Raw genomic sequence first — 27,909 nt, 5'->3', positions numbered from 1 at the left:
AAATTCCTACAGGTTACTGATGTCTCTGTCAAAGAGTTAACAAAGATTTAATAATGACATCCTAATCTAAGAGTAACTCCACTTTTGTGGGGGAAAAAACATTCCCCTCCCGTTGATCAATATATAGTGCAGGGATTTTAACAAACGTTTTTACCTCTTTTGTTGTTCTAAAAAAATACCTGTTTATTTGTGTCCATGCGCAGAGTAAATCTGTAACTGAGTGATTTCATAAATATCAGTTAACTGCTGTACTTGCAGGGCTCTGATGAGGAAAGTGTCAAGGTCTGCATCCCTTTTAAATGTGATTTCCCTTTGGGAGTATCTTAAAGGGGATGGCCAAAATCTGACTTGTTTTAGTGCACGCTTCTGGGAAAATCAATAAGCCAATCACACAAGCAGGGAATTATATTTGGGGGGTGGAGCATTCTGTACACTGTCTGCCATATTGCATTGCGTTTTATAGAAACTTAGAGCACTGCAGATTGAAAAGGAACAGTCATAACATTCATTTGCAATATAACTTTGTGCTGCAATTGTATAATAGATAGATAGATATGCGATTCTTCTCCACAAAAGTAGAGTTACCCTCTAAATATATGTATTGGAAGTATGTATGTACACTCATCGGGAAAGTGACTGCTCCATTGTTATTAAAAGGTCCTTTTTAATAAAAATATGTTTTCCATCTATGTAGGGCTGGAGTAATGTCATGAAGGAAAACCCACGTGCCGGTTTCCAATATTGCCGGGACAATTTTCTGTCATCGAGAGTGATGCAGGTAGGTTGTTGCTGCTATTAATAGTGTGTGTGTGTGTGTATGTGTGTGTGTATATATATATATATATATATATATATATACACACACACACACACACACATTTGCCTGTGCTACAAATATTGAATTTTAAACAATATATAAATTCACAAAGAATTATTTTGTGTGTTAGCATATTATTAATAATCATATAAATGATTTATATATTGAATAAGTCCTGCAGCACTTGTAATCATTGTTGGTGTAATTGTTTTACACTTTATCTCTACTGATATCCGCTACCAGTTCACAGTTCCTTGAGGGCTTAGGAAAGTGATCTGGAGAGCTGCAATGCCTTGTGTTTTTTAATGTATTTACTTGATTAATAATTTTACTGGTTGAACTAGATGGACTAGTATCTTTTTTTTCAGAGTAACTATGTAATGGTTTATCCCACAAAGGGTCTCCAAAGTGTGTTAAAGAGAAAATTAACTGTATTTTAGTGTACACACAGATATTTGTACTGTAACATAGTAATTTTCCCTGTGTGGTAGGGTAGATTAGACACTTTATTTACACTCAATATGCAGCATTATATTTTGCAAATCTCTCAAATTTCATACATCAAACCATAAATAAAATGAACCAATATTGTTTCATATATATATATATATATATATATATATATATACACAACATGTGCTCAATACCAAGTGCCTAGTGCTTTATATTTATATTGGGTGACCTCTAATAATGCAACTCATTAAATACTTCTACAATACAAAAATCCATAACGCATGTAATATTCAATAAAGTGGCCAGTGGATATTCAAAAGGTTATTAAAGTATTTACCAGGTAACTATTGACCTGTTTGTTTAACTTCTATAGTTGGAAATATAATGGAGAGTTTAAAGTGGCTGTAAAGGTGGGTTTTTACATGAATGCATTCTATGCATTAAGATAAAAAGCTTCATGTGTGCAGCAGCCCCCCCAATGCTTACCTGAGCCCCCTCTCCATCTAGCGATGTCCACGAGTGCCTTGGCCACCCGGGACTCTCCCTCCTGATTGGCTAAGACAGCAGCGGCACCATTGGCTCACGCTGCTTTCAATCAAACTCAACCAAACGGGAGAGGGGAGGGGGCCGAACTACAGCTCTGTGCTGCTTGCTGTGGGGGAACTCAACAGGAGGGAGGGGCCAGGAGCTCCAGCTAGGGACCTGAGAAGAGGAGGATCCAGGCTGCCCTGTGCAAAACCACAGCACAGAGCAGGCAAGTATGACATGTTTGTTATTTTAATAGAAAAAAAGAAAAACAAGACTTTACAATCACTTTAAAAGTCCACATAGATGCGTTTTTGCTAGAAGAAAGCACCTAGTGACCTCTGTTCTCTTCGCTGCTGAACTCCATCCTCTGCTGACCCTTGTACTCTGCACTACTGACCTTTGACGTACTGAATCCTGCACACTGTCAAACTGACCTCCCATCCTCTGCCCCGCTGCCCACGCACACTGTCCTATAAATGGCCTCTGTACAGTAATCTATAAACTGCTGACCCTATCATCTGCCCTGGTTTCCTCCCAACCTATGTTAGCCTGACATTTTTTTACTGCATGCCAACAGCAGACAGAAAGTGTTCAAAAATAAATGATAATAAAATAAAAATTGAAAAAAAACACCCCTGTACACATTATAATGCACATGTGTACCCCCTCATACACACATGGTTGGGTGTGTATGAAACATAAGAACTTCACACAAACAAGAACTATACATACATTCCTTGCAGACATACTGCATTCTAATCCATGCATTGGTCGTGTATGGACGTACACTCCGATTGTAGATCCGTGCAGGTCAGGGAAGCTGGCCACCTGTCATTGATTTGAACAGGCTGCAGCAAACACCTGTAAATCCCATGTGGGTGAAGACAGCCCTTCACATGGGTGTACTTAAGCTTACACTCGTTTAAGCCCTGGTTCACATTGATGTGATTTGACATGTCAAATCAGCGGCAATTGCCAGCAATGGCAGCGTCAAATCGCTGCGACGCCACATTTACGGCACCAATTCCTAAAAGTAGTTTCCATACTACTTTTTTTGATTTCAGGGTGCGATTTCCTTTGACATCTGTGCACTAACCCGCACAGATGTCTCTGAAATCGGCCCAAAGTGATATGTGAGAATGAAAATGTGCGAGGTCAGTGTGTCCTGAAGAAGCGGGGGTTTCCCAGTGAAACGTATTGAGGTCACTCCCTCTTCTCTGGACGTCTGACATTCCGTGCACCTTCTACCATCGTCGGGGATCCTCAGCACGGACATTGGGCATGTAGGTGCGGGACAACGGCACTTTGGGTCATCAAGTCCAATGGCTATCCATAAGCCTACCGTCTCTGATGTGGTTAGGGATTTACTTCCCATTCAACCTGGGTGACGGGACTCCTGATGCAGCATAGTTTTTTTCTGCCTAGTGTATGAGAAGGACCTGGAATTTTTATTCTTTTTTTTTCTGCATTTTTGATTCCTGGGATTTACAATCAACAGCCGGGCTGGGTGACAGGCTGGATAATATAGATCCTGGTAGTCTCCCCAGCCTGGCCATTGAGTGTGAGCATGCCCTAGCTACGTGCTGGATCAGCCACAACATGCCCCATCTGATCCAGGGGCGACCAGTGCGCTATATGCTCCAGGGCACACATATGACTGGGCTACTGCTGTCTGTGTCACAGTGTGCCATGGCCGACAGTCACCCAGTACTGCCCGGTGATGGGTCTGTATGTGGAATGCATCCAGCAGTCCCCGCAGGAGGGGTAAGTATGCTTCCACCTGTCTCGGCAGGATGGAGCAGCTGGGCATTCCCAGAGAGGTCAACTAGGGGGTCTCTCACTCTCCCTTTCTTCTCTCCCTGTCCTTTCCCTCCTTCCCATACTATGGGCCGCTGTGTGACTGGGCACATGGGGCTTTGGTACACGTACCTGGCCCGGGGGGGCTCTGGGTCCTGGCAGGGGGCTGCGCTAGGTGTTGGGGTTCCGTTCATCCTCTTCCCTGTTTCTGGGCCACAGTGGGGTGTTTGTGTTGTGTTTGACATGTGGGAAAGGCCTCTGTGCGCTCTGCGGCCATTTCCTGGGGCCGCGGCCATTTTTTTGTAACCACAGCCAGTTTTTGCCTTTCAGCAATTTTCTGGAAGTTCGGGGGCCGTTTTCTCTGTACCCTCAGATGTTTTTTGCTGAGGTCGGCCATTTTCTAGTAGCCTCAGGTAATTTTGCCTCTAGCGCTGGGTGCTTGTTTCCTTCTAGAACATTGTGCTTCTAGAACAGCGCGCTTTTCACACAGACACCTCATGGATGACACAGGGGAGAGCAGACAGCAGCAGCACAGCGCAGTACCTGGGTCAGGGTGGTGAGTCTAGCGGGGGGCCCCTCAGTCTGAGGTGGACTTTTTGTGCGACTTGCCTTAAGTTCCCAAGTGGTGACAGGTGAGTGTGGGTCAGCATGGCGTCGGAAGCTGGCGCTTCTTCCCCAGACATCCCTGTTATTGAAACTGGTTCCCCTGCACCTGCAGAGCCTATGGACACTCTGTCAATAGTCCTGGAGGCCTTTGTTGCCAGGGTGGAAGTGGCATGCGCACACAAGGGGGGTAAAAAACGCCCCTTCCCCCACCGTCTTCTGGGTAAAGCTCTGATTCAGACTCGGCCCCCGCTGTGACAGGCAGCCCCTGTTCTGACTTATCAGAGGATGCAGACCAGGACCGTTCAGACAGTGAGGATGACTCCGTGTCCAGGAGCACTTATTACAGTGGAGCGGGATACCCTAAAGATGGAGGATACGGCGGGGGCATCTACAGAGGTGTCGGTCCCTTTTGGGTCCCACAAACCTGCCCACACGGCTAAGGTGTTTCCTTACCCAACTTATTTTGATATATTTATTTACAAGGAGTGTGGAAAACCGCAGTGGGCCTTTTTGGTCCCGAAACGCATGGCGGTGCGTTACCCCTTTGAGGAGAGTTTCGTGAAGAAGTGGACATCTCCTCTGATTGTTGACCCCCCCCGGTATCCAGGTTAAATAAGGTAACCTTGATTCCGGTGGAAGGGACTGATTTCAATGACCCTGCCGACAGAATGGCCGAGGTGGTTACAGTGGTGGGGTCAGCATTGCGGCGAGTGTTAGCCAGGGCCCTGGTGTCACAGACGTTTACTGAATGGGCAAAATTGTTGCACCGTGATTTGGAGAAGCAACAGGCTTCCCTGGACTGCGTGGAGCTTGGTGGTCTAGTTGGTGCAGGGCCTTAAGTATGTCTGTAATGCGGCCTTAGATGCGGCCCCCTTGCTCTCTAGAGCCTCTGTATCAGCAGTAGTGCTACGTCAAATTTAATAAAAAAAAGTTATCAGTGGCACAAATAAATCGTGAAACTGATCCTAGTGCTCACCAAGGACAACTACTCACTTAATATAAACAGCTGCTGTTATAGCAATCCAAAAAAATATAATAATAAACTATGCGTAAGTATAGTCTCAAAATCCCTCTAAACACAATACCTACACATTAACAGCGCTAAAAAATAAATAAAGTTAAATATGCAACACACACACACACACACACACACACACACACACACACACACACACACACACACACACACACACACACACACACACACACACACACACACACACACACATATATATATATAAACTATAGAGACACGAAATCCAAAGAATGGAAAAGTTCATAAAGGAGGGTGTTTGTGATCCCAAAGCCCTTAGATTTAATAGGAGAGTCTTCTCACAGAATGTCCAACACACCATGCAAAAGACCAGCCACATGCTCCGTGTGATCCCCCCTTTGCCAATGCACTTACCCCTAAGGGGTTAATCTCAGGCGTTGTGAAAAGGTTTTCACTGAAAAATAGTCTTTTGTACTGCAATCATCAGCCGGTCACAGGGATCTCCACCCAGGAACTTTTGTTTGTACCAGGAATCCACTAGGCTCTCAGTTAGTTTATCACACTCAGAAAAAAGCAAACAGTGAGAGGATCCATAGTGTAAACCTGTTTATTTTGAAACACCACCCTCCACACGCTAAAAACCTGCTTACATTTCAACATTCATGTGTCGTTGCATTAAAATCATCATTAACATCCAGCCGCGATCAGTTAATTCTCACCACTCTCCTCCTGATGAGAGGAAAAGAGGTGGTTTTGCATTCCTTGGACATGGTCCGGGCTCTGCGGGTGTATCTGTCTGCTACGTCTCCTTTTCAGGGGTCGAACTCGCTGTTTGTATCGGTGGCTGGTCCGAAGATGGGACTGGTGGTCTCATCGGCCACCATTTCTCGGTGGATCAGACAGATCGCGGTTCAGGCTTATGCCATAAGGGGGCGGACGCCTCCCTTTCCTTTAATGGCACATTCTACCAGGGCAGTTGGTGCCTCTTGGGCTTTCCGAGATCAAGCGTCTGTTTTCCAGGTGTGTAAAACGGCGATCTGGTTGTCTGTTCACACTTTCACAAAATGGTACAAGGTTGATGTGAGCGCATCTTTGGATGCTTGCTTCGGCCGCAAGATTTTGCAGATGGTTGTTTAAGATTGCAACTCCTCCGTTGAGGAGCTCTGGTTCTTATGGCCGGAGTTATTTTCTTGCTGTTCCCACCCCTTGTTTCTTTGACACGGCTTGGGGACGTTCCTAAGGTCAAGATGAAGAAGCTGTGTCCGTCAATGAACGAAAGAGAAAATAGGATTTTTGTACTCACGCTAAAATCCCTTTCTCTGAAGTTCATTGACAGACACAGCACCCACCCCTCCTATTTATGTTTGTACTGCTTTTGACAAACTGAGCTGCTGGATGCAGTGTGAGGGGTTGTAGCCAGTAGTACCGCCCCCTGGTCGGGACTGTGCAAGTGTTGCTTATTTTTAACACTTTCTGCCTAGTCTTCTCCTAAAGAGGTGATATAACCCTAAGGTCAAGATGAAGATCATGTGTCCGTCAATGAACTTCAGAGAAAAGGATTTTATGGTGAGTACAAAAATCCTATTTTTTTGGCGATCTGTCAGCGGACCGCTCCAGTATGAAAGCCCTCAGGCTTTCACATTGGGAGTGACAGGAGAGGCACTTTATAGGAGCTATTTTTAGCACTTTAGTGCCTGTAAAGCGCCCCCGTGTGAAAGTGGTTGTAAAGTAACTAGTGGCACCTTCCTATATGCTGAGGTAAAATGCAACATGTTTGCATTTTATCACAACTCACTGCACTGTAGCTACAGGCTGCATTGTAGTGTAAAAAGGGCAAATAGTTAAAAATTTGTTTTATGTGTGTCCTAGTGGCAACAGGCATTCTTACAATGCAGAAAATGGCAGTCACCACACTATATGTGCGTATAATTTAAAAATGATAGTGTCTACAAACTATGGGATATATGTTTGGAATTTAAATTTTTTTATAAAAAAATATACTGGCAATCAGCCACTTATAGCGTAACTGCGATATTGTGGCAGACAATCTGGACACTGACACTTTTTTGGGGACCAGTGACACTGTCTGGGAAGAGGTTAACGTCAGGGGTTATCAAAGGGTTAACTGTGTGGCTAGTCTTTGTTTTAGTGTAGTGGGGGAGATGCTTTTACTTATGGAAGGCATAGATCTTTGTTCTTGCTTTGCAGAGACACAGGATCCATGCCTTCCTTACTGACAGAATGGTAATCTGCCTTTTTTTACATAGACTGCTGTTCCCACCTGCATACCGAACGATAAGTGGGTGCTGGCGTACATTATGCTCGTGGGAGTGAGTCACCAGCAGTGCGCACTAGTGACCAATACCCGGAAGTATAGGATCACATATATATATACGTGATCCTGCGCAGCATGATAGCCCTGTAGCAGGAAAACTGCTATAGAATGGTGGGAAGTGGTTAAAAGATGGCTACACCAAACACCTGTATATCCCATCCTAGGCAGATGTACATGCCAGAATGTGTATGAAGATCTGTGCACCTGTCAGCCTATAATTGAGTTCAACATGCAACTGCATGGAACACCTCTCCATTCCAGGGCGCATCAACGTAATACTTCTATATTTGTGCAGCTGCATGAATATGCTGTGTAATACAGCCCCACATAGCAATACAAATGTAAGGGGGATATAATCCTGAAATACTCTATTTACAATGAAGGAAACATTATTGCTATAGGGGTACTAGGTAATACACTATGTGTGGTGTAGCAAAGCTCTGTCCATGTCTGAGTAGTTCTGTGCTTCAGATTGATGGAGATGCAAATGGAAGGTTTCATTGTCTCTGCTTTCATTTAATTTTACTATACCAGTAATGCATGGAATTCCTGTGTGCTGTAAATTCCAAAAGTGTATTCTGCTTTGAAAATATATTCTTTTCACTCTGATGGATAGAAATATATAGAGTAGATTCTCATAAACAGCACTATTAGTGACTTCTCTCACCTACAGTCACTGAAGGGCTGTTATCTCTGCTGGATTTCTCTGAAGAATGGAACAGGCTGAAGAGGAGAAGGGAAGAGAGAGAAGGGAGGGGAGCTGCTATGCTCTGGCTCTGTGAAGTCTCGGGAGCGAGCAGAGAGCCGACATCAATCAAGCAAAATGACAGGAAAGTGGATGGATCCTGACTCCAGAGCCAGACCATTGTCAGTATTACAATATATGAAAGTCTGTAGCCCCTCCCATATGTAGTTAGCTATATTTTAACAGAATGGGGGCACTTCTGAGAGGGCTGGAAAGATTTTTAGATATCAGCAGCTCACATAGAATGAATGTAAGCATAAAAAAAAAGAAAAAAGAAACCCATACTTCTCTTTTAACAAGGGTAGAGATAACCTCTACATGGGAATACGTTGTTTAAATGTATTATGTAGAGCTGCCACGACGCAATCGACTACGTCGACTAAGAAAATACGTCGACGTGCGTGAATGGCGTTGACGCGTCACGCACACGTCATCTCGCGGGTAAATGGCGGTAATGGCGGCGGCTGCTGCTGCTCCTGCTCCCTCTCCCGGGAATGGGGAAAAAAGTTTCGGTGCAGCACGAAAATCCAGACCACGACTTTCAAAGGTATGGGAATTCTTTAAACAGAGGCCAGATAAAATGGTCCTTTGTTCCCTCTGCAAAACCGAACTGGCGTACCACGGCAGCACTACTGCGATGCACAAGCACCTCAGAAGAAAACATCCTGGCGCACTACGGCCTCAAACAGACGAGCCATCTTTGTAAGTACTTACTACTTACTTACTAGTAATTGTTCATTTTGGGAGACAATGGGAGTAATTCGTGGTCAATATTTATTAATATATTTTATATGCTCATGCTGCTACTGCTAGTAATTAAGATACATCATTATTAGTGCATGCTCAGGGGCCAGGGGTACATATTTGTTGCTGTGCTGCTTTGCTAATTTCTTTTTTTTAGTGGCCATCTCATGTTTTTTTTAATGTTTCACATTCACAAGGCACTTTTTGCACTGCAGCCCTCTTGCTGATCTTGGGATCCCTCAGGGCATGGTTTGACAACTTCCTGCAATGTATGAGCTGTGAGAAGAGATGCCATGCTTTTCTTCCAATACACAGAGCAGCAACAATATAATATTAATTTAATTGCAGACAGACATTTACAATTACTACACTACCCGTACCCTCTTTTAAATACCCACTGCGCAGTACAAGTACATTATTAGCAGCATTGAGCATTCATGTTGGTTAAACTTGGTTCAGGTTCCTAAATGTTAATTATTATTGTGTGTCTTTTCTGTTTTTTTTTTCTCAGGAAGAGGCAAAGCTGTGTACAGGAGTTCTTCTTCCATAAAAAGGATGTCACTGTTTGCACACCCCAAATGGCCGTTGCATATACCAATAGCATACTCAACATGATTGTAAAAGATATGAGACCAATTTCCATTGTAGAGGGTCAAGGATTTCGTGAGATGATCAACACGTTTTACCCAGGATACACACTTCCCTCCAGGTCTCATTTCACTAAGCTGATGGAGAAGAAATATGAGGAGAATTTTGAAAGATTTAAAGCATCACTCAAAGATGTGAAATCAAAATAGCTCTCACCACAGACGCATGGACCAGCATTGCCACAGAGGCATACTTGGGTGTCACATGCCACTTCATCAATGAAGACTGGAATCTTACATCGTACAATCTGACCACTATGCCACTTGAAGATCGGCACACAGCTGAAAACATTGCTAACTTGGTGGAAAAAGCAGCTGAAAAGTTTGAGATATCCATGGCCAATGTAAATGTAGTTGTCCATGACAACGCTGCAAATGTTGTCGCTACTCTGCGTATTTTGGAAGAAAAGCATGGCATCTCTTCTCTCAGGTGTGCTGGTCATACATTGCAGTTAGTTGTCAACCATGCCCTGAGGGATCCCCAGATCAGCAAGACCCAGAGGGCTGCAAAGTGCCTTGTGGAACATTTAAAAAAAAGTGAGCTGGCCACTACAAAGCTTAAAGCAAAGCAGCAACAAATGGGTACCCCTGAGCATGCACTAATAAATGATGTATCCGTAAGATGGAACAGTACTTTACACATGATCAGCCGCCTGCTTGAACAGAGGTGGCCGGTGACTGCAACTCTTTCCGATCCTGATGTCACACCACGAGGGAAGCGCTTCCTAGATTTAAAACATGATCAGTGGAGCTTACTTGAGGAAGTGGAACAAGTCCTGAAGCCATTTGAGTGTGCTACTGTTTTCTTGAGTGGAGAGTCCTATGTGACTGCTTCCGCTCTACCTCCTCTGGTAAAGGGCCTCCAGAAATACATACAGAGCACAATTTGTGAGACAGCAGCAGTCAAAGCTTTCCAAAGTGTTGCTGCACAGGAGATGACATCAAGATGGGAAACTAAATTCAGAGATGATGGTGGAGAAAATATGTCTTATTGCAGCAGCCCTGGACCCCAGATTCCGCAAACTAAAATTCCTGCCAGCAGAGGATAGTTTAAAAGTTCACCTCAAGGTCCAAGCTCTTGCTCTTGAAGTCAGAAGAAGATACGAGGAAGAGCAAACGCAACATCGATGTGAGGAACAACGGTCAACCAGTGCAGACATGACATTTTCTGAGACGAGGTAAGTGTCTCTGTTAGACACTTTGCTCGGTTCTTCAGATTCAGATGACCACCACAGTAATGGCGAGGATGACACTGGTCACATCCAAGATCAAGAAACCCACAGTGAAGTTGTGCGGAATGAGATACACATGTATTTCAGTGAGCAGGCTATTCTAAAGGAAGAAAATCCGCTGAAATGGTGGAAGGAAAATGAAGAGGTTTCCCATCTTGGCCATGCTGGCAAAGAGTTACTTGTCTGTGCCTGCAACATCAACCCCATCTGAAAGGCTTTTCTCAGTTGCTGGCAACATTGTGACTAAAAAAAGAGCAAGCCTAACATCAGAGCATGTTGATATGCTAACCTTCCTCCATTGCAATGTTAAAATATAGCATTGTAATGGAGGAAGTAACACAGGCCCCCAACCTTTTGCACTTGTCATGACTGTGTTGTGTTCTTGTTGGGCTGTATTAGTGTATTTATGTTGAGATGGCTCATGGCTGCCTTCAGTGTTGTATTGGCCATATTTTTGCACAGCCACAGTGTTGAGCAGTGCTTTTGGTGGGCTTGGTTCCTCCTTGCTTCCTTCCTTGAAAACTGTTACCTCCTCAGGTATGTTTTACATTACAATTAAAGTAACACACCACAAAAATACTGCTCAATCAGCACTCTGACTCTACAATAACACTATGTATTCAATCATCAATGATTCCAATTACATAGTGTTATTGTATGTTGACCAGCATTTTTGTGGTGTTAAACAACACTTTAGGTCAAGAGGCATAATGCCATATAAATTTTGCCTAACACGGGGTAGGGCAGTCCTGAATCAACCAGAAATCCCCCTCCTCCCCCCCCCTCACCTCATCCCCCTCTCCTCCCCCTCCCCCCCCTCACCTCACCCCCCTCTCCTTCCCCCTCAGTCTCCCCTGTCAGTGTCCCTTCCCCTACCCTTAATAGTCTCTGCCCTTGGTACTGGGTTTTTACCGGGATATCGAGGTTCTGACGTGAGCCGGAGATAGGGGGAACTGAAGGGATCTAGGCTCCCGAATTCGCTTCTGACATGGAGGTGTTATGGGTGGGCCATGCACAATGTTTTCTATGATCCTATCTCTCCCGTGAACTCGGCAATATGTTTGATATATGTTTCCCTTTTCCTCCCTCCCCTTTTTGTATCCCACTTCTATGTTGTATTACATGTCCATGCCCATGTTGGGAATTGTTTGAAAATTAATAAAAAAATTATATTTGGAAAAAAAAAAAAATTTTGCCTAACACTTTGCAAAAGATGCATTCTGAAGGCATTATGTGTGGTTGAGTAGTAAGGTAAGGTTAGTTAGTAGTACCACACATTGTTGCACAATGCCTTCTGAATGCATCTTTTGCAAAGTGTTAGGCAGAATTTATATGACATTTTCGTGCCTCATGCCCTAAAGCGTTACCTTGTATTTTTTGGCACTTGTGTTTTTGCACACACAGTGTTCAGCAGCAGTTCAGACTCAAGCAGCAGTGCTTTTGTGGATATGGCTCTGCCTCCTTCTTGAAAACCATGTTACCTCCTCAGGTATGTTTTACATTACAATTAAAGTAACACGCCACATAAATACTGCTCAATCAGCACTCTCTACAATAATGTATTCAATCAATGATGATTACAATTACATAGTGTTATTGTATGTTGACCAGCATTTTTGTGGTGTTAAACAACAACACTTTAGGTCAAGAGGCATAATGCCATATAGAATATGCCTAACACTTTGCAAAAGATGCATTCTGAAGGCATTATGTGTGGTTGAGTAGTAAGGTAACACACAATGCCTTCAGCATGCATCTTTTGCAAAGTGTTAGGCAGAATTTATATGGCATTTTCATGCCTCATGCCCTAAAGCATTACCTTTTTATTTTTGGGCACTTTATTTTGGTATATGTCTTTCATGTGTTTTGTACACAGTGTTGAGCATGAGCAGCAGTGCAGAGCAGCAGTGCTTTTGTAGCATTTTTAGATGGCATTTTTTTAATGCTTCAGGCTCTGAATTAATGGCAATGCCATAACCATTATTCGTGCCTGATGCTAAAGTGTTGTAATGTTTACATTTTATTTTTGGCACTTTTTTATACTGTAAAAACTTTACCACATTGAAGTACTTTTTGGAAAAAATGTAATAAAAGTTGAAATATTATATTTAGAAGTTGTACGTATCATTTTTTTGTAAAGTTATCCAAAGGATTATTATCTAATCACAAAAAGAACACACTAGATTCATTAAAAAAATAATAATCGGATATTCGTTGACTAATCGAAAAAATAATCGATAGATTAGTCGACAGACAAATTAATCATTAGTTGCAGCTCTAGTATTATGTGAAGAAGCAGTTGTCCAGCACTGTAAAGTAAGAGGCAGAGCAAACCTATGTAATGCACAAATACGGATCCCCCTTTTACATATACAGTACCTTTAAAAAATATTTACCCCAGATGGAAAAGCTTTATTTTATGGCAACCAATGAGGTCTCACCATAGGAAATAACAGGGCTGTGTACGCACTAAAAAATGTGCCTGAAAGAATGTTTTTTTTTTTTTTTGTACGAAAGGTATGAGACTCTGAGCTGAGCTACTTGGTGAATATCATTGGGTGAAGACTGATGTTAAAGTGACACTAAATCTTCATATTTTTTTTTTTTTAAATAACAAACATGTCATACTTACCTCCACTGTGCAGTTTGTTTTGCCCAGAGTGGCCCCGAACATCCTTTTGGGGTGCCTCTGCAGCTCTCGCGGCTCCTCCCCACATTAGATAACCCCCTGGGAGAAGCACTCTGCTTATCCCAGTCGGCACGCTCCCGAGTCATGCATTCGGCGACCATAGAAGCTGAATGTATGACTTAACCCTGGCCACCGGCGCGGGGGGTACTGGATTTGATTGACAGCAGCGGGAGCCAATGGCTGTGCTGCTATCAATTCATCCAATCAGGACCAGAGACACCAGATTTTGCTGGTTTGCTTGTCCCTGGGATGAGATAGAGGGGGTACAGGTAAGTATAATGGGGTCTCGGTGGGGGCTGCAGCATTAAAGGAGGATTTTCACCTCAATGCATAAAATACATTGAGGTGAAAAACCTTGCAGGTTTACAACCCCTTTAAAGAGGTTGTAAACCCTTACAGACCACTTTGACCTACAGGTAAGCCTAGATTAAGGCTTACCTGTAGGTCCAAGAAATATCTCCTAAACCTACACGGTTTAGGAGATATTTGCAAAAAGACAGGCACCGCTGTCTACGGTGCATGCACCATAGACAGCGGCACGCAGACGCACTGAGCATGCCGCTGCTAACGGCGATATGCCATCAGTGGCGGCACCCGTGCGCATGCGCAGGAGTGACATCATCACGGCTCCCACCAATCACAGCGCCAGAGCCACGATGCCCGGAAAGAAGATGGACGCTCCGTGGAAGAGGGGACAGCGGTGACATCGCTGGCTCCTGTGTCAGGTAAGTGACACATAATGGGCTACTGTGCGATGCATAGTAGCCCATTACATTATGCTTTACCTTTGCAGGGAAACAAAGAGGAAATAAACCCATCAGTTTACTTCCTCTAAGTATTTGGAGGGAGCAAGGCAGTCTAGCAGTTTAATTACTGGTTTAAAGAAGGTATATATATTTTGCAAGCATTTTAACTTTGTGTTTTTATTCATTTAAATCGCTTTGCAAAGATCTGCAAGAAACAAAATGAAATCCATTGTGATTCATTGTCGTATGACACTAAAACAGAAAATATTCCACGTGACTTGAGCACATTTTATGGATGCCGAGGGAGATTTCTTAAGCAAACTATCAACGTAATTAGATGCAAATCAGGCTGCCTCTCAAAGTCTCCATGACAGGTTTAGAATGTATGGGCAATCGCAGCAAATATTATACAGGGCAACCATCTGCAATAGATTTTTACATTTATGAGACGGATTTGTCACTGAATTTTTTCACTCAAGCATGAGTATAACTAAGAATATAATTTTGTTGCAGTGCTACTTTAGAGCTGCTGAGAGACATTTATGAATTAGGCTGTAACCTTGTAGTAAATCTGTTGCACTGTCCACTGCTCCTGGTTAGCAGTCTTGTTTGGTGACAGAATTGATAAATGTCTCCCAATGTCTTATTATAAACTATACCGTACACTTGGATAAATTACTTATGTTAAGCTGATTCATTGATAACAATTTTTACGTACCCTTAAAGCGGACCAGTCATTTTCTTCTACTTTCCATCTATTAAATCTTCTGCCATTGTCGTTTTAATTTTGGATAGCAAAACTGCCAGTAAATACCTTATACAGCCTACTTCCTGTTTCTTGTCTGGTCATTAGCCTAGGCTTATGACATCATTTGTACAGCTCTCTCTCTCTGTCTCGTGAGAGTTTGCCAGGAAGGGAGGGGGGCGAGTCATAAGAGGGCAATGAGAGCTGCAGGGCTGCAGAATTGGAGGTGTGCCTGTGTAAACAACTTCCCACAGTTAAAATGGTTGCAGCCAGACTTGGCGGAGGGAGATTTCTGCAGCATATTTGGCAAGTACAGAATCACATTGTATATATAAAATAATATGCAAAGTAGTTGCAGGGAAGCTTCAGAACGGCAAAGATGTTGTTTTTATCACAAATTATGTGTGCAGTCTGCAGTTCCTCTTTAAATCATACACACAATATTTATTTTGGAATTTTTACACGCTTTAGGAAATAGCTAGTCTGAAGAGACAGTTCACAGAGCTGCTGTCAGATATTGGCTTTGTGCAGGAAGGTCTTCGAGCTAGAGACATTGAGAAGAGGTGGGCCCAGAAAGGAGATGGAGTCATAGAAGCTACCGGGCAAGAGGTAAGAAAAACCTTAATAATCCTCCTACCCTAGATCTGTCACTTGAAGTTAATTAATTGCATTTTTTTAGATTTATATCTGTAAATGTTTTTAATTGTGAATCACTTTTTCGTTAAAAATCTCATCTGTAAATCTCTCTGTAAACTCACGTATTTCTAGGATAAAATGATAGAAAAGGGCTCCTGCTACTCCACCCAAGAAAAGTTATAGGTGTGTTAGTCATGGTCCACAAGCCTCACAATAAACGTGCATATAATAAATATCACCCCAAGCTATATTTCAAAACAAGCCTACATATATAACAAGTAAATCAGCTTAAAAAAAGCATAAATACAGAATTGGTAGATTATTGTCCTTTTAAATAAAACTGCTTTAGCAGCCGATATTTTAATAATGTCCAATATAGAACCACTATGGTAGATTTAAACTAAAGCTTCTTTCTTAGCCATTGAGGAACACTGGAATTCAAATACTGATGCAATACCCTACTATATCTAGAGGATTGTCATGCATCTCTTCGAGTGGCACTTGATATTAATCAATTTGGGCTTTATTCTGGAGTGTGCATAAATAGGGAGAAATCACTGCTCTTTCCTCTTGCATCAGTTGCCCTTTCTGTTGTCCCTTTAGCCCCGTCCAGATGGCCTCTAAATTTAAATATCTGGGGGTGGAGGTGCAGCGTGACCTTAACACGTATGTTTGGGACAACCTTCTTCCCCTTTTGCAACACATGCAGATCAAGTGTACTGTTTGGACCTCTTTGCCCCTGAGCACTATTGGCCATGTTAATCTCCTTAAAATAATTTTCCTACCTAAATTTCTCTACTTTTTCTGACAGACCCCTATGCGCATTCTGCAATCCTTCTTTCATCGTATAGACGGTATTCATCGTATAGACGGTATTATCTCCATGTTTTTCTGGGCTGGGGGATGCCTAGACTCGCACAATCAAACCTGTATTTACCAATTAATCGTGGAGGTCTGGCATTCCCTAATTTCTCACTGTACTACTGGGTTGCTGTTTAAGTTACAGTACGTTGGTGGTTCAGCCTAGGGATAACGTGGCATCGGTGATCCTGAAGCAGCTTTACTGGGCTCCTACACTGAACTCAGTAACCATGTATCCAGCTATTACAACCCCTAGGATGACCCTGAGGGTTTGAAAACAGGACAGGGTCCAGTATGGCAAAAAATCCACTTATTCTCTCTATACTCTTCTATGGGGCAAACCTGCACTCCCTCACCTGCTCACTGTGCCACATTCTGTCATATGGGCTACATATATGAAAAATATAATTTCTTATCATACATCACAGGACACAGAGCCATAGTAGTTACTCTGTGGGTTATAGGCCACCTTCAGGTGATGGACACTGGCACGCCCTAGGACAAAATGTGCACTCCCTATATAACCCCTCCCACTACTGGTAGTACCACAGTTTTTTCACCAGTGTCTAAGATGTTGGTCACGAGTAAAGATGTGGTGTGCTGCGCTGCACTGGAGCAATCCTTGTTGGGGCTAGCCATACAGCCGGATCCATTCAAAGTGTCTCTTAGGCCGAATTGAATGATACCCAGGCCTAGTTTTCGAAGAAATTAGGTTTTGTCTGTAGACACTTCTCTTTTAGAGAGCTGGACCCCGGGATCCAGTACTTTTGGTAGTAAGGCCATAAAGTTTTACTGGCGGTGGTGCTATTACAGGTCTAGGATTGTGGGTTTAACCCACTTCACGGCACCCACTGTGAAGGGTGAACATTGGGTCTGTTGGTTTTACCACAGAAAACTCTATGGCAGGAAAGGTAAGTGGAGTTTTCTAAGAATTTTTTTTTAATTTTTAATTTTCTTATGAATGCCTCCTTTAAATTTAGTAAATGTTGTCATGCATATGTGTCACCACTAGGGGCTGTATAGAGCACTTACGCTTCCTCAGAGACCTCACGTTGACCTCCGGTAAGTCTGGGGGGGCTTTTTGCTTTCCACCAGATGCCCCCCACACAGTTTTTTTTCTCCCCCTCTTCACGGGAAAGGAGAGCAAAAAAAATAAAAAATAAAGCACGAACGGCACGCTGCCTTAGGTTGCGGCTTCCAGGCCCCCCCTTTGCCATTTTCTTCCTCTCACTGCTGATCTCATCGGATTGGAAGCCCGCGCTCTCGCAGGAAAAGCTCTTTTTCAAAGGGAAGGAGAGGGGCCATAGGTGGCAGGGGGCGGGGCTTAGCATGGCGTTGGCGTCCTCCAATGCCCAGCATGGAAATAAGTGTTTAAAAGGCACCTTTGTTGCTGCTGCAAGCTGCGGGGGGACACAAGAGCAAAGGTGGCATGAATTAGGTTTGGTGACAAAGGCAGTCCTTTTGACACATTTACTCACATCAGGGTGAGCGTTAATGGCAGCGACAGGGCTGGACTATTGCTCAAGCAGTGGATGCGTTCCTTCTGGTAGTACCCCTGTTTTGTGCATCGGCTATGATCGGAAGGGGGCTAAAAACACCTCAAAAAAGGGCTCAAGAAGGACTTCTACAGTTACACTGAAGCCTAGAACCATCTCAAAAAAGATGGCATCCTCCCCTGAAAGTAATATGGCTGGTCAGAGTGAGCCATCAGGAGGGACGAGTGTTGCAGCTGCGCTTAACACTGCAGCCCCTGTATAGAGTTACATAGTTACATAGTAACTACCTGTATATATTACTAAGGAGGTTTTTTCTTCAACCATTTTAGGCTCGGAGCAAAATAGCAAGAGTGAGACTAAGTGTAACAGGTCCCTGTCTATTGCTCAGGACCCTCATGCTTAGGAACAAGGGGCGAGAGATGATGAATTTCTCTCAGGGGACCAGGAAGAGGCTGGTGGTTCCTCTTCCAGAGAACCTAATGCGTAAGGATCAGGTTCACAAGAAAGGTTGTCAGTACAATCTCTCACTGAATTGTTCCGCTCCACATTATAGCTGCCAGTAGTGCAGTCAGTCGATGGGCCCACTTCTGGTTTGGGTTCACTAAAGCCTCCCCAAACTGTTCATGCCTTTCCTATCCATTCTTGGCTAAAAAAAAGTATGTATTCTGAGTGGGAGCACCCAGATAAATGTTTTTTCCTCCAAAAAAGTTTTCAACACTTTATCCTATGGAGGAAGAGTTTAATAAGAAATGGGGGATTCCAGCAATTGATGCTGCTGCTATACCCTCTGTGAACAAAAACCTGACATGTCCTGTAGACAATGCTTAAATGCTGAAGGATCCAACAGATAAGAAGTTGTAATTAAAAACTATATTTTGCTCGCAGGTTCAGTGGTTCAGCCGATGTGCCATGCAAAAAGCTGTTGGCCAGTTTCCTATTTCATGGTGAATGGTTATTTGGAGACGATCTGGATAAATACAAAGAATTTATAATGGGAAAAGTTCCCTTTTTTACCGGTTAAGAAGAAGTTTAAGCATTTTTCTTTTAGGCAAGTTTCTTCTCCAATGCCAGGAGCATCAGCCTCCAGGCAGTCAGGATGGCCTCCACCGTCAGATTCAAGAGGTAAACCTCAGGGTCAGTCCCAGGTCCTGGGGGCGGAAACCCACCAAACAAAACACTAAAACCTCTTTATGAAGGGCCGTCCCCGCTTGCTCGAGTGGGGGGAAGACTTCTGCAGTTTTCAAGGGTCTGGCAGGAACAATGTCAAGACAGATGGGTGGCTTCCTCAATTTCTCTAGGTTACAAACTAGAGTTTAGGGAACTCCCGTCTCCTCGTTTTCTCAGATCAAACACTCCCAGAGATCCAGTAAAAAATGAGTCTCTCTTTCTAGCTTTGGATAATCTCTTAATCCACAGGAGAAGTACAGCCAAATGAGCTTTGTTTGTACTTCTTTAAGCATTCTACTGACAGGAAGCTCAGATTCTGCCTTTTGCCCAACTTTGGCTGTGACCTTAATCTTCCAAACCATGGCAGACTACCTCCTTGAAGGAATGGGGTACTTCCAATGTTAGGAGAAGTAGTTTGGCTCCTGATGTACAGCACCATAAGGCTTGGTCTCACATCCACTGATTCCTCTAGGGGTATTCCCCTGGGAACCTGTTCCAATCAACAGATGGACTCTGGCCTTAGCTGTGTTTCCTTGGATTGTCATCAGACAAAACACTAGTTTGCTGTTGTGGGTATCCTCTGTAAGGAACTTGATGACTTTGAGTGACCCAATAAGTGCATTCCCTTTCCCTGGCTGAATCGTAGCCTCTGTATGAAAGTTCTATGGTCTCTTCCCTTGTTTTTGTCCTCGTCAGGTGAGTATTCTCTACTCTGCAACCAAGATTCCTGTTCCTTGCTCCATGGATTCCGATGCTTCCCTGGATCTGTGGTATCAGGAGCCTTCCTAAAACTATACCTTCTGATCAGGTTTAGTCAGGATGGTGCCTTAACAGGATATTTTGAGCTGCCTCAGAGGCTTCTTTTGCATACCAAAGAGCATGTTTTCAGCATCATCTTCTGCTTTGCCTGGTTATTTCTATCTTGTCTACCTTCACAGAAATGCACCCTACTCTCTGTCATGAAGCCCTTTAATGGTAACAAATTCCTGAGTTCCCTGGCAAACGTAAAAGTCTCTACCCACCCTTACAAGCTATTCTGTTTCTACCTGATTCAGGGTTATCCCTGGCAAGGCTCGCTTGTTTCCCTCAATGGAGGCAAAAGAAAATTGTATATCTTAATCTTCCAGTACAGGACACAGAAATTGATACTTAGGCCATGGTTTGTATGCCTTTGCCTTCAAGTGATTGAACAACAAAAGCTTTGTTGGGACCACCCCAACTGGTACAGTGGTATAACCCCAGCTACTCCATAAGGCTGCAGTTGTTTACTAGTGTCCTTAGTTAATGGACCCCTTCACATGTGAGAAGATTATTCATTTTTCAATTTTTTCACTAGTTTCCCTTTCTTATTCAACTGACAGATCTGACTGGTTATTGCTGTATGGTAGTTTTTGTATCAATTACCCTCAATGTGAACTATACATGGACCCTGCAGCAGCAGGACTGGCCTCTGTTTGCTTCAGGTACTGGATCCTGCATTTGGCACTTGCCTTGCTACGTGGTGTGGGGTGCTTTACGGGTCCGGGGTCATGGTCAATTTCTGTAGCACCCAGACTCTGAAGAACCCTTTGGGGGCATGCCCATTATAATGGACAAAGCCTGGACCATGGACAGGACCACCAACATGGACAGGGTTTCCCTGTACCTCTACATATTGGCTATACCTGTTTTTATGGATCATTGTTTGGATCTGTAGTATACGCTACATTATATCCTTTTATCCTTTAACACACACTGCAGTGCTAAGCACCCAAGCAGTTTTGAAGACATAGGCTATAGGGTCATTTTTACACATCCAGCGTTCCTTTCTTCATCTATAATGTTATTATAGTGTTCATTTATTTAAATTTGGCAGTCTTTTCTTCCACCCCACTACCAGAAGTGTTTCTGGCTAGTGATCTAAACTCCTAATTGCGCACTTCTTGCTGCTATTTTCTGCCATGGATGCAAGCTGATAGATTACTGTCTCACTTGTTACCTGATATCCCAGAGACACATCCACAGTAACTCGGTTAACACCGGGGTTATTGTGATTTCTTCATACCGGACACGTCATCCCAATGGCTTATTTCTTTTAAAGGTCATATTGTTCCTTTTATCAGTACTCCCCTTACGTGTTTGTTTCCTCCTCCTAATGCGGTCTGTAGGGTCTCTGGCATTTGCCTGCCTTTCTCATCAAACAACCTCATTTAAAAGACTGCTCTACAGAAATCCACCCAGGGACCTTTTAGCATCTCATATTCACTGATATTTGACAGGCACATTCCAACTTTCAGGTTGGATATCCATCTTTCCTGGGGTCATACAGATCTCTCTCCTTCACACTCTGCAATCTATCGTGAGGTAGTTCTTATGTAGCATGATATGGACCTCATCCTGCAGCTTCTTTTGTTTTGGAATCTACACTCCCAGCAATTGGTACCCTACAGGTCTTAGTTCAGGCCTGTATATCCTCTTCCTATCACCTTGACCTTTTCAATCTTTCTTGCAAGAGGTTTCTCTTCCTCATCGCCTGTTGTGACTTTCTCTATTCCTCCGCGACCTTCTTTGGGGATTCTTGTCATGCAGAACCCTTCCCCTGTGTTCAGAGGTTACTCCCTCGAAAGGTCTTCTTTGTTGCCCTGGCAGCCATAGTTCTGCCTTGGTTTCCCCTGCTTCTTCTTGGGAACTGATGACAGTAAAAAAGCCCAACGACCCTGAAATCATTGATCAAATTGGCTTCTGCCCTCAGGGAAGACCCTCATTTCCTACCTGAGCTCATAATATCCATGATTTCAGGGTTGTTGGGCTTTTTACAGCATCTATTATCAGTTTTTTTCTCACATGTTGCAGGGTCATCACCTGTCTCTTTTCATAGTTTTGAAAAAAAAAATTGAGATGCTAGTTTTCTAAGCCATGCTTCGGCTGCAAGGTGCTTCTGCTGTCAACTGTCTTTTCAGGTGTGTTGATTGTTTTTATTTTTTCCTGTGGGCACATTGATGATTAATACATATGTGTGAACAGTGGTGGAAATGTCCTAATTATAAGTAACTCCTTTACTAATGCGTGAATAATGGTGGAAACCTCCTATACAGAATATATACCACTCCTATTTTTTTTTTTTTAATCAGTTAAAGATTTTTTGAAATTTCACAAATTTGTACAAACAGACATTAAAAGTACATATAGATCACATCAGATATCAATTCAGCATAACGATATAGTAATTCACGTCACAGGAATGCAATAAGCACCATTTAGAGCTATGCACAACTGGGACAAAGGCCACCATAACAAAGCAAGAAGACCAGCATTAAACATTTGGAAAGCAAGGGCATAGAAATTTCAGCCATAGCATTCATTACCAGCTAAATTAAACATATCCATTTTTGTGATTTTGTTTTTACAACAATAACTTGTCCATTACTAAATCTGCTGGGGCCAATCCAGGAGAAGTCAACCAGCTACCCCATACCTTCTCAAACTTGGAAAAGCTGCCACTATGCTGATATATCAGCTTTTCTAACCTCAGCATTGTTCCCATTTATGCAAGCCACATTTGAGGTGAAGGAGGAGTACCGGAAGTCCAATTAAGTAAAATGAGCCTGCAAGCCTGCAACAGTACAAGCCTCTTTAACATGCCTATCTGGTATTACATCATCAAGCTACTCTAGTATACAGTGTTTGGGATCCATGTCTCTAGAGATCTGAAATGCAGAGTTCACTGTATGCACAGTTCACCTTCAACAGCATTCCAGTAGTGATGAAGCTTCGGGCACCTCCGTAACAAGTGTGTTAAGTCCCCTACATCCCTGTTACATGTCCCTCTCCCACCTTTCAAACACAGAGCTAGGGAATTTATCGAGATGTACCCCCAGGGCCATAGCATAGCAGTTGCAGATAACGCCCTTGGTAGAACTGGACTGCTGCATTTTTCCAAAGACCAAGGTCAATGATATCTCGGAGGCCCCCAGAGACCGCTAAGCATTCACCGCGTGTTTCAATTGTAAATAATAAAAACATATTAGAGGTAACACCACATCTAGTCTGCAGTTGCGAAAGGAGATTAAATGACCATGATATGTTTGATATACCTCACCCCATACCCCCGCCACCTAGCTGCATGCTGTAACTTGGCCAATTCGGGGTAGGTTTGGTTATCCCAAATAGGACTGTAACCTGTAACTTTTTGTAATTGTTTAACTTTCTCCCACATTTTGTGTATAAACCTGTCAGTCAGATACAGGCTTAAAAAAAGCTGCACCTCTAGACTCTCAGCTAAGGTATTGGTCCCACTAAACTGCAACATTACAGACAGCGTGGAGTCATGAGTTCCATCCTCACTAGGCCTCCTACCAAGTGTTGAAGTTGAAACTTAATATAATCAAGCCAAGGGTCCTCTCTAGGCCTCCCATAAAGTGATAAAGTTGAGACTCAGTGTAATAAAGCTAAGGTTTTGGGAGAGCCAGCCCTCCCCTATCCTTTGGCTTCTGCAGTCGTCCTAGTTTAATGCTAGCATTACCTCCTTTCCACAACAGGGACTGGAAAATAGTATTGACCACACTGAAAAATTTTTGAGGGATAACCACCAGGGTGTTATGCAGATAGTAGAGAAGTTGGGACATCAAAGTCATTCTGACCAGATTGGCCCTCCATGTGCCTACATTTTTTTAACAAGCGGAAGATATTAAAGGAGCAGTAGTCTATGAGCTGTGCAGAGATTACTATCCCCAAGTATTTAAATGAGGTCACCACCAGTACTGGACAAAGGGACATTGTTACAGAGATGACCCCCTGATCCAAGAGTAATAAAACAGTCTTAGATGAGTTGATTGTTGGCCCTGAAAACCTTCCAAAGTCTAAAATAGTGGACATGACATGCTTCCACGAATTCTGTGTCCCCCAATAACAAAAGCATATCGTCCACATAAACTAGGACTTTCTCATACTGGATCCCCATTATATCTTCATTGGCCCTAATGTGTGCCGCTAGCAGCTCTATAGCCAAGGCAAACGGTAGCGGTGAGAGGGGACAGCCCTGCCTGTTACCCCTCCCCAACTCAAATGGGGTGGATAGTTTGCTCCCTTCCTTTATACTGGCCTGTGGCAATAGTACAAAAGGCGGGCCCAGTGTGACGTATCCGATCCCACACTCCAATTGAGTGCTTCCGTCAGTATATTCCGCTTCCTCCAATCTGACTATCAGAGAGATATATTATCATAGCTGCACTGTATACAAGTCTAGCCGAAAATAGCTTGTAGAATCTTGAATGCCTTTATTGGACAGAATCCAGTGCCTTTTATACACATTTTACACAAGGGGTAGATAACGAGGTAGGGCTGCTCATGGATACTCCCCCCTCCCCTATAGCAACAACTTAAAAGACAATTACACAATTAACATGTTAATTAAGCCAGCACTTAAGGCAGCCTAGGTGACCAGACAGTCCGTCTCTGGAGGTCAATGTGATTAGCTCTTTTAAGGATTGTGTATTGTTCAAAATTAGCATTCAAGAGAACAGTCTTGCAAAAATATAACAAAAGAAAGATTAATATATCAATACCGAAAAAACAGGGTGAATGTGGACAGAAAAGGGTCCTTGCAGCCAGTGTCCGTGACACCCAGGATATAAAAACGGCACCAAACCGAGACGTTTCTCACTCTTATTTTCAATGATATATTGAATCACAATACATGAAAAGCAAATAAAAAATAAAATAAATTCCCATACCATACATCTTATAATTCTATATTTTTACTGTAAAATACATACAAAAACAATGCAATATCAATAACATTATTCAAATATTCCAACAACATATAGTGCATACAGTGAATAGTGGTGGAAACCTAAATAAAAATAGAATTTTTAAAACCGCTTACCTATAAAATCCTTTTCTTTGATGTACGTCACGGGACACTGAGCCATAGTAGTTACTATGTGGGTTATAGGCCATCTTCAGGTGATGGACACTGGCACGCCCTAAGACAAAAAGTCCACTCCCTATATGACCCCTCCCACTACTGGGAGTACCTCAGTTTTGTAAGACAGGTGTGGGGGCGCTTGCCTCATGGTATGTTAGCTTGTTATAATAAATCATAATTTGTGATAACAGTACCAAAGGAAAAAAACTCAAAACAGCAATGAATTGTGTCTTGAGTGCAACAAAGTGATTTTGCAAAAAATTAGATATACCAAATTGGATAACAAAAATAAATTATAAAAGTAATAATACAGTCCCAAACAAGTGACACTTGATCTTAAAATATGTGAAAGTCCACCAGCATATATCTTCCAAAACCACTGATTCCTTCACCATGAAATTTAGAAAAACGACACCCAAAAGTGAATGGATATGTAATCTGCTTACCAGATCAGTTTGACTTCTTTAGTTAAAAAGAGTCAAACAGCGCTTATGAAGGATAATGCCTGCTCACATACGTAGGACATGGGGATATATGGGAACCTTCTTCCTCATAAGCACAGGCAAGATATAAGGAAAGAGCAAAAAACATCCATAGCGTAATACCGTTTTTTATTTGTAAAAGATAAAATAAGTTTAGCCAAATGGCTCCTTACATGAAAAAGTGCCTATCCCGGCACTGAGACACAACAAAAGTAGGGCACTAAGAGACTAGAGGACTTATACTGCAACCTGCAGTACACTGCGCCCAAAGGCGATATGCTCATGACCATTTAATCTATTTGATAGAATCTGGTAAATGTATGGACTGAAGATCAAGTTGCGGCCTTGCAGATTTGAGCCATGGAGGCTTGGTGATGCACTGCCCAGGAAGCACCAACAGCCCAGCCCGGGTGGAGTGCGCTTTAATATGAAAAGGGGGAATTGTCCTCTTTAAACCATGAGCTTGAACAATCACTTGACAAATCCATTTAGAAATAGTAGACTTTGATGCTGCCTGTCCTTTCTTCAAGCAACACAAACAAAACACCTGTTTTACGAATCTGAGCAATCACCTTCAAATAGACCTTGACTGCTCTCTCCATATCAAGAGACTGTAGTGACCTTTCTTCCGCAGAACGAGGTTCTGGAAGAAATGAAGGCAAAACAATATCCTGGTTTAAATGAAAACCTGACACTACCTTCGGAAGGAAATTAGGATGGGGCTGCAATACAACTTTATCCTTATAAATAATCAAATATGGCTCTTTACAAGAAAGAGCAGCCAACTCTGATACTCTTCTTGCAGAAGAAATGGCAACCCGAAAAACGAATTTCCTTGTCAAAAGGACCAAGGGAATATCTCATATCGGCTCAAAAGTCTGTTTCTGTAATGCCGACAGGACTAAATTCAAGTCCCAAGGGTTCAGGGGAGCGCTAACTGGAGGATTAATCCATGTTACCCCCTGAATAAAGCTACAAACCAGAGAGTGTGAAGCAAGTGGTCATTGAAAAAACACTGATAAGGCTGACACCTGGCCTTTGATAGTACTCAAGGCCAGCTTCATTTCTAATCCCATCTGTAGAAATTCAAGGATCCTACCTATGACATATATTTCCTGGGGTGCCAACCCCTGCATTCACACCAGGAGACATATGCCTTCCAGACTCTATATTATATGACTCTGGGGGCCAGCTTCCTAGCATTAATCAAAGTAGAAACTACTGAACCTGACAGCCCACAGTCTTTCAGGATGTGGGTCTAAATAGCCAAACCGTTAAATTTTGTGTTTGTAAGGTAGGATGGAATACTGGACCTTGCGAGAGAAGGTCTGGCCGCAGTGGTAGGGTCCACGGGTCCCCTACCCCCATCTTTATGATCTCTGCATACCAAGATCTCCTGGGCCAAGCCAGGGCCACAATAATCACCTCCTTTCCTTCCTGCTTGATCCTACGAAGACGGTGCGGACGCAGCAGAACAGGAGGAATGAATAGATCAGTAAAAACTGATTCCACAGAAAAACTAAGGCATCTGTTCCACATGCCAGCAGATTCTTTGTCCTTGACGCAAAGTTGACAATCTTTTTGTTGAACCTGGTCGCAAACAGATCCATGTCCGGAAATTCCCCATCTTTGAAATATTGACAGAAAGATGTTGGGGTGAAGAGACCATTCTCGCGGGAACAACTGTTGGCGACTCAAATAGTCTGCCTGACAATTCTCTATTCCCGGAATGAAGACTGCTGATAGGCAAGAAATGTTGTCTTCTCCCCAGGATAGGATATGATTCACCTCTCTCTGAGCCGCACGACTCCTCGTGCCCCCTTGGCGATTGATATAGGCCATTGTTGTGGCATTGTCGAATTGAACCCTGGCTGGACAATTCCGTAATCTGAGTGTCTAGGCCTCCAGGGCCAGGCGTGCTGCCCAAATCTCTAGAATATTGATGGGCAAGGTCATTTCTGTTTTGGACCATTTTCCTTGGACAGATGCTTCTTCCAGGACTGCTCCCCAGCCCAGGAGGCTGGCATCTGTTGTCACCACCTTCCAGGTAACTAGTAGGAAGGACTTTCCTTTCTGAATATTCTTGGATATCAACCACCAACTGAGGCTTTGATGCACTTTGAGGGATAAACACATCGGGAAGTTTAGAGCTTGGATCTTTTTGTTTCGAGTTGACAGGATACTGTTTTGCAGCAGTCTTGAATGAAACTGCGCATAAGGAACGGCCTCAAATGAAGCTACCATCTTTCCCAACAATCTCATGTAGAATAGAAGGATTCTTCTT

The 27,909-nt window shown here is 43.1% G+C and overlaps 1 protein-coding gene across 4 annotated transcripts in view; it reads left to right on the top strand.

Moving 5' to 3' along the window:
* The window catches only part of DHX57 (DExH-box helicase 57), a 210,146-nt gene that overhangs the window by 154,335 nt on the left and 27,902 nt on the right, over positions 1-27,909 (top strand). For 3 of the 4 annotated variants that reach the window (XM_077486473.1, XM_077486472.1, XM_077486474.1), the window contains 2 exons: positions 695-778; positions 15,550-15,687. In XM_077486473.1, the coding sequence (XP_077342599.1) occupies positions 695-778; positions 15,550-15,687 (222 nt within the window). Of the gene's footprint in view, positions 1-694; positions 779-9,530; positions 11,604-15,549; positions 15,688-27,909 lie in introns of those variants that run through there. The other variant, XM_077486475.1, reaches the window with a different exon arrangement.

Source organism: Lithobates pipiens, unplaced genomic scaffold (assembly GCF_037356315.1).
Source record: "Lithobates pipiens isolate NorthernLeopardFrog02 unplaced genomic scaffold, aLitPip1_a1.2 Scaffold_18, whole genome shotgun sequence".
In the NCBI taxonomy this organism is placed as follows: Eukaryota; Metazoa; Chordata; class Amphibia; order Anura; family Ranidae; genus Lithobates; species Lithobates pipiens.
Note: the sequence above shows the minus strand (reverse complement) of the source record. Positions and strands in the feature narration are given on the sequence as shown.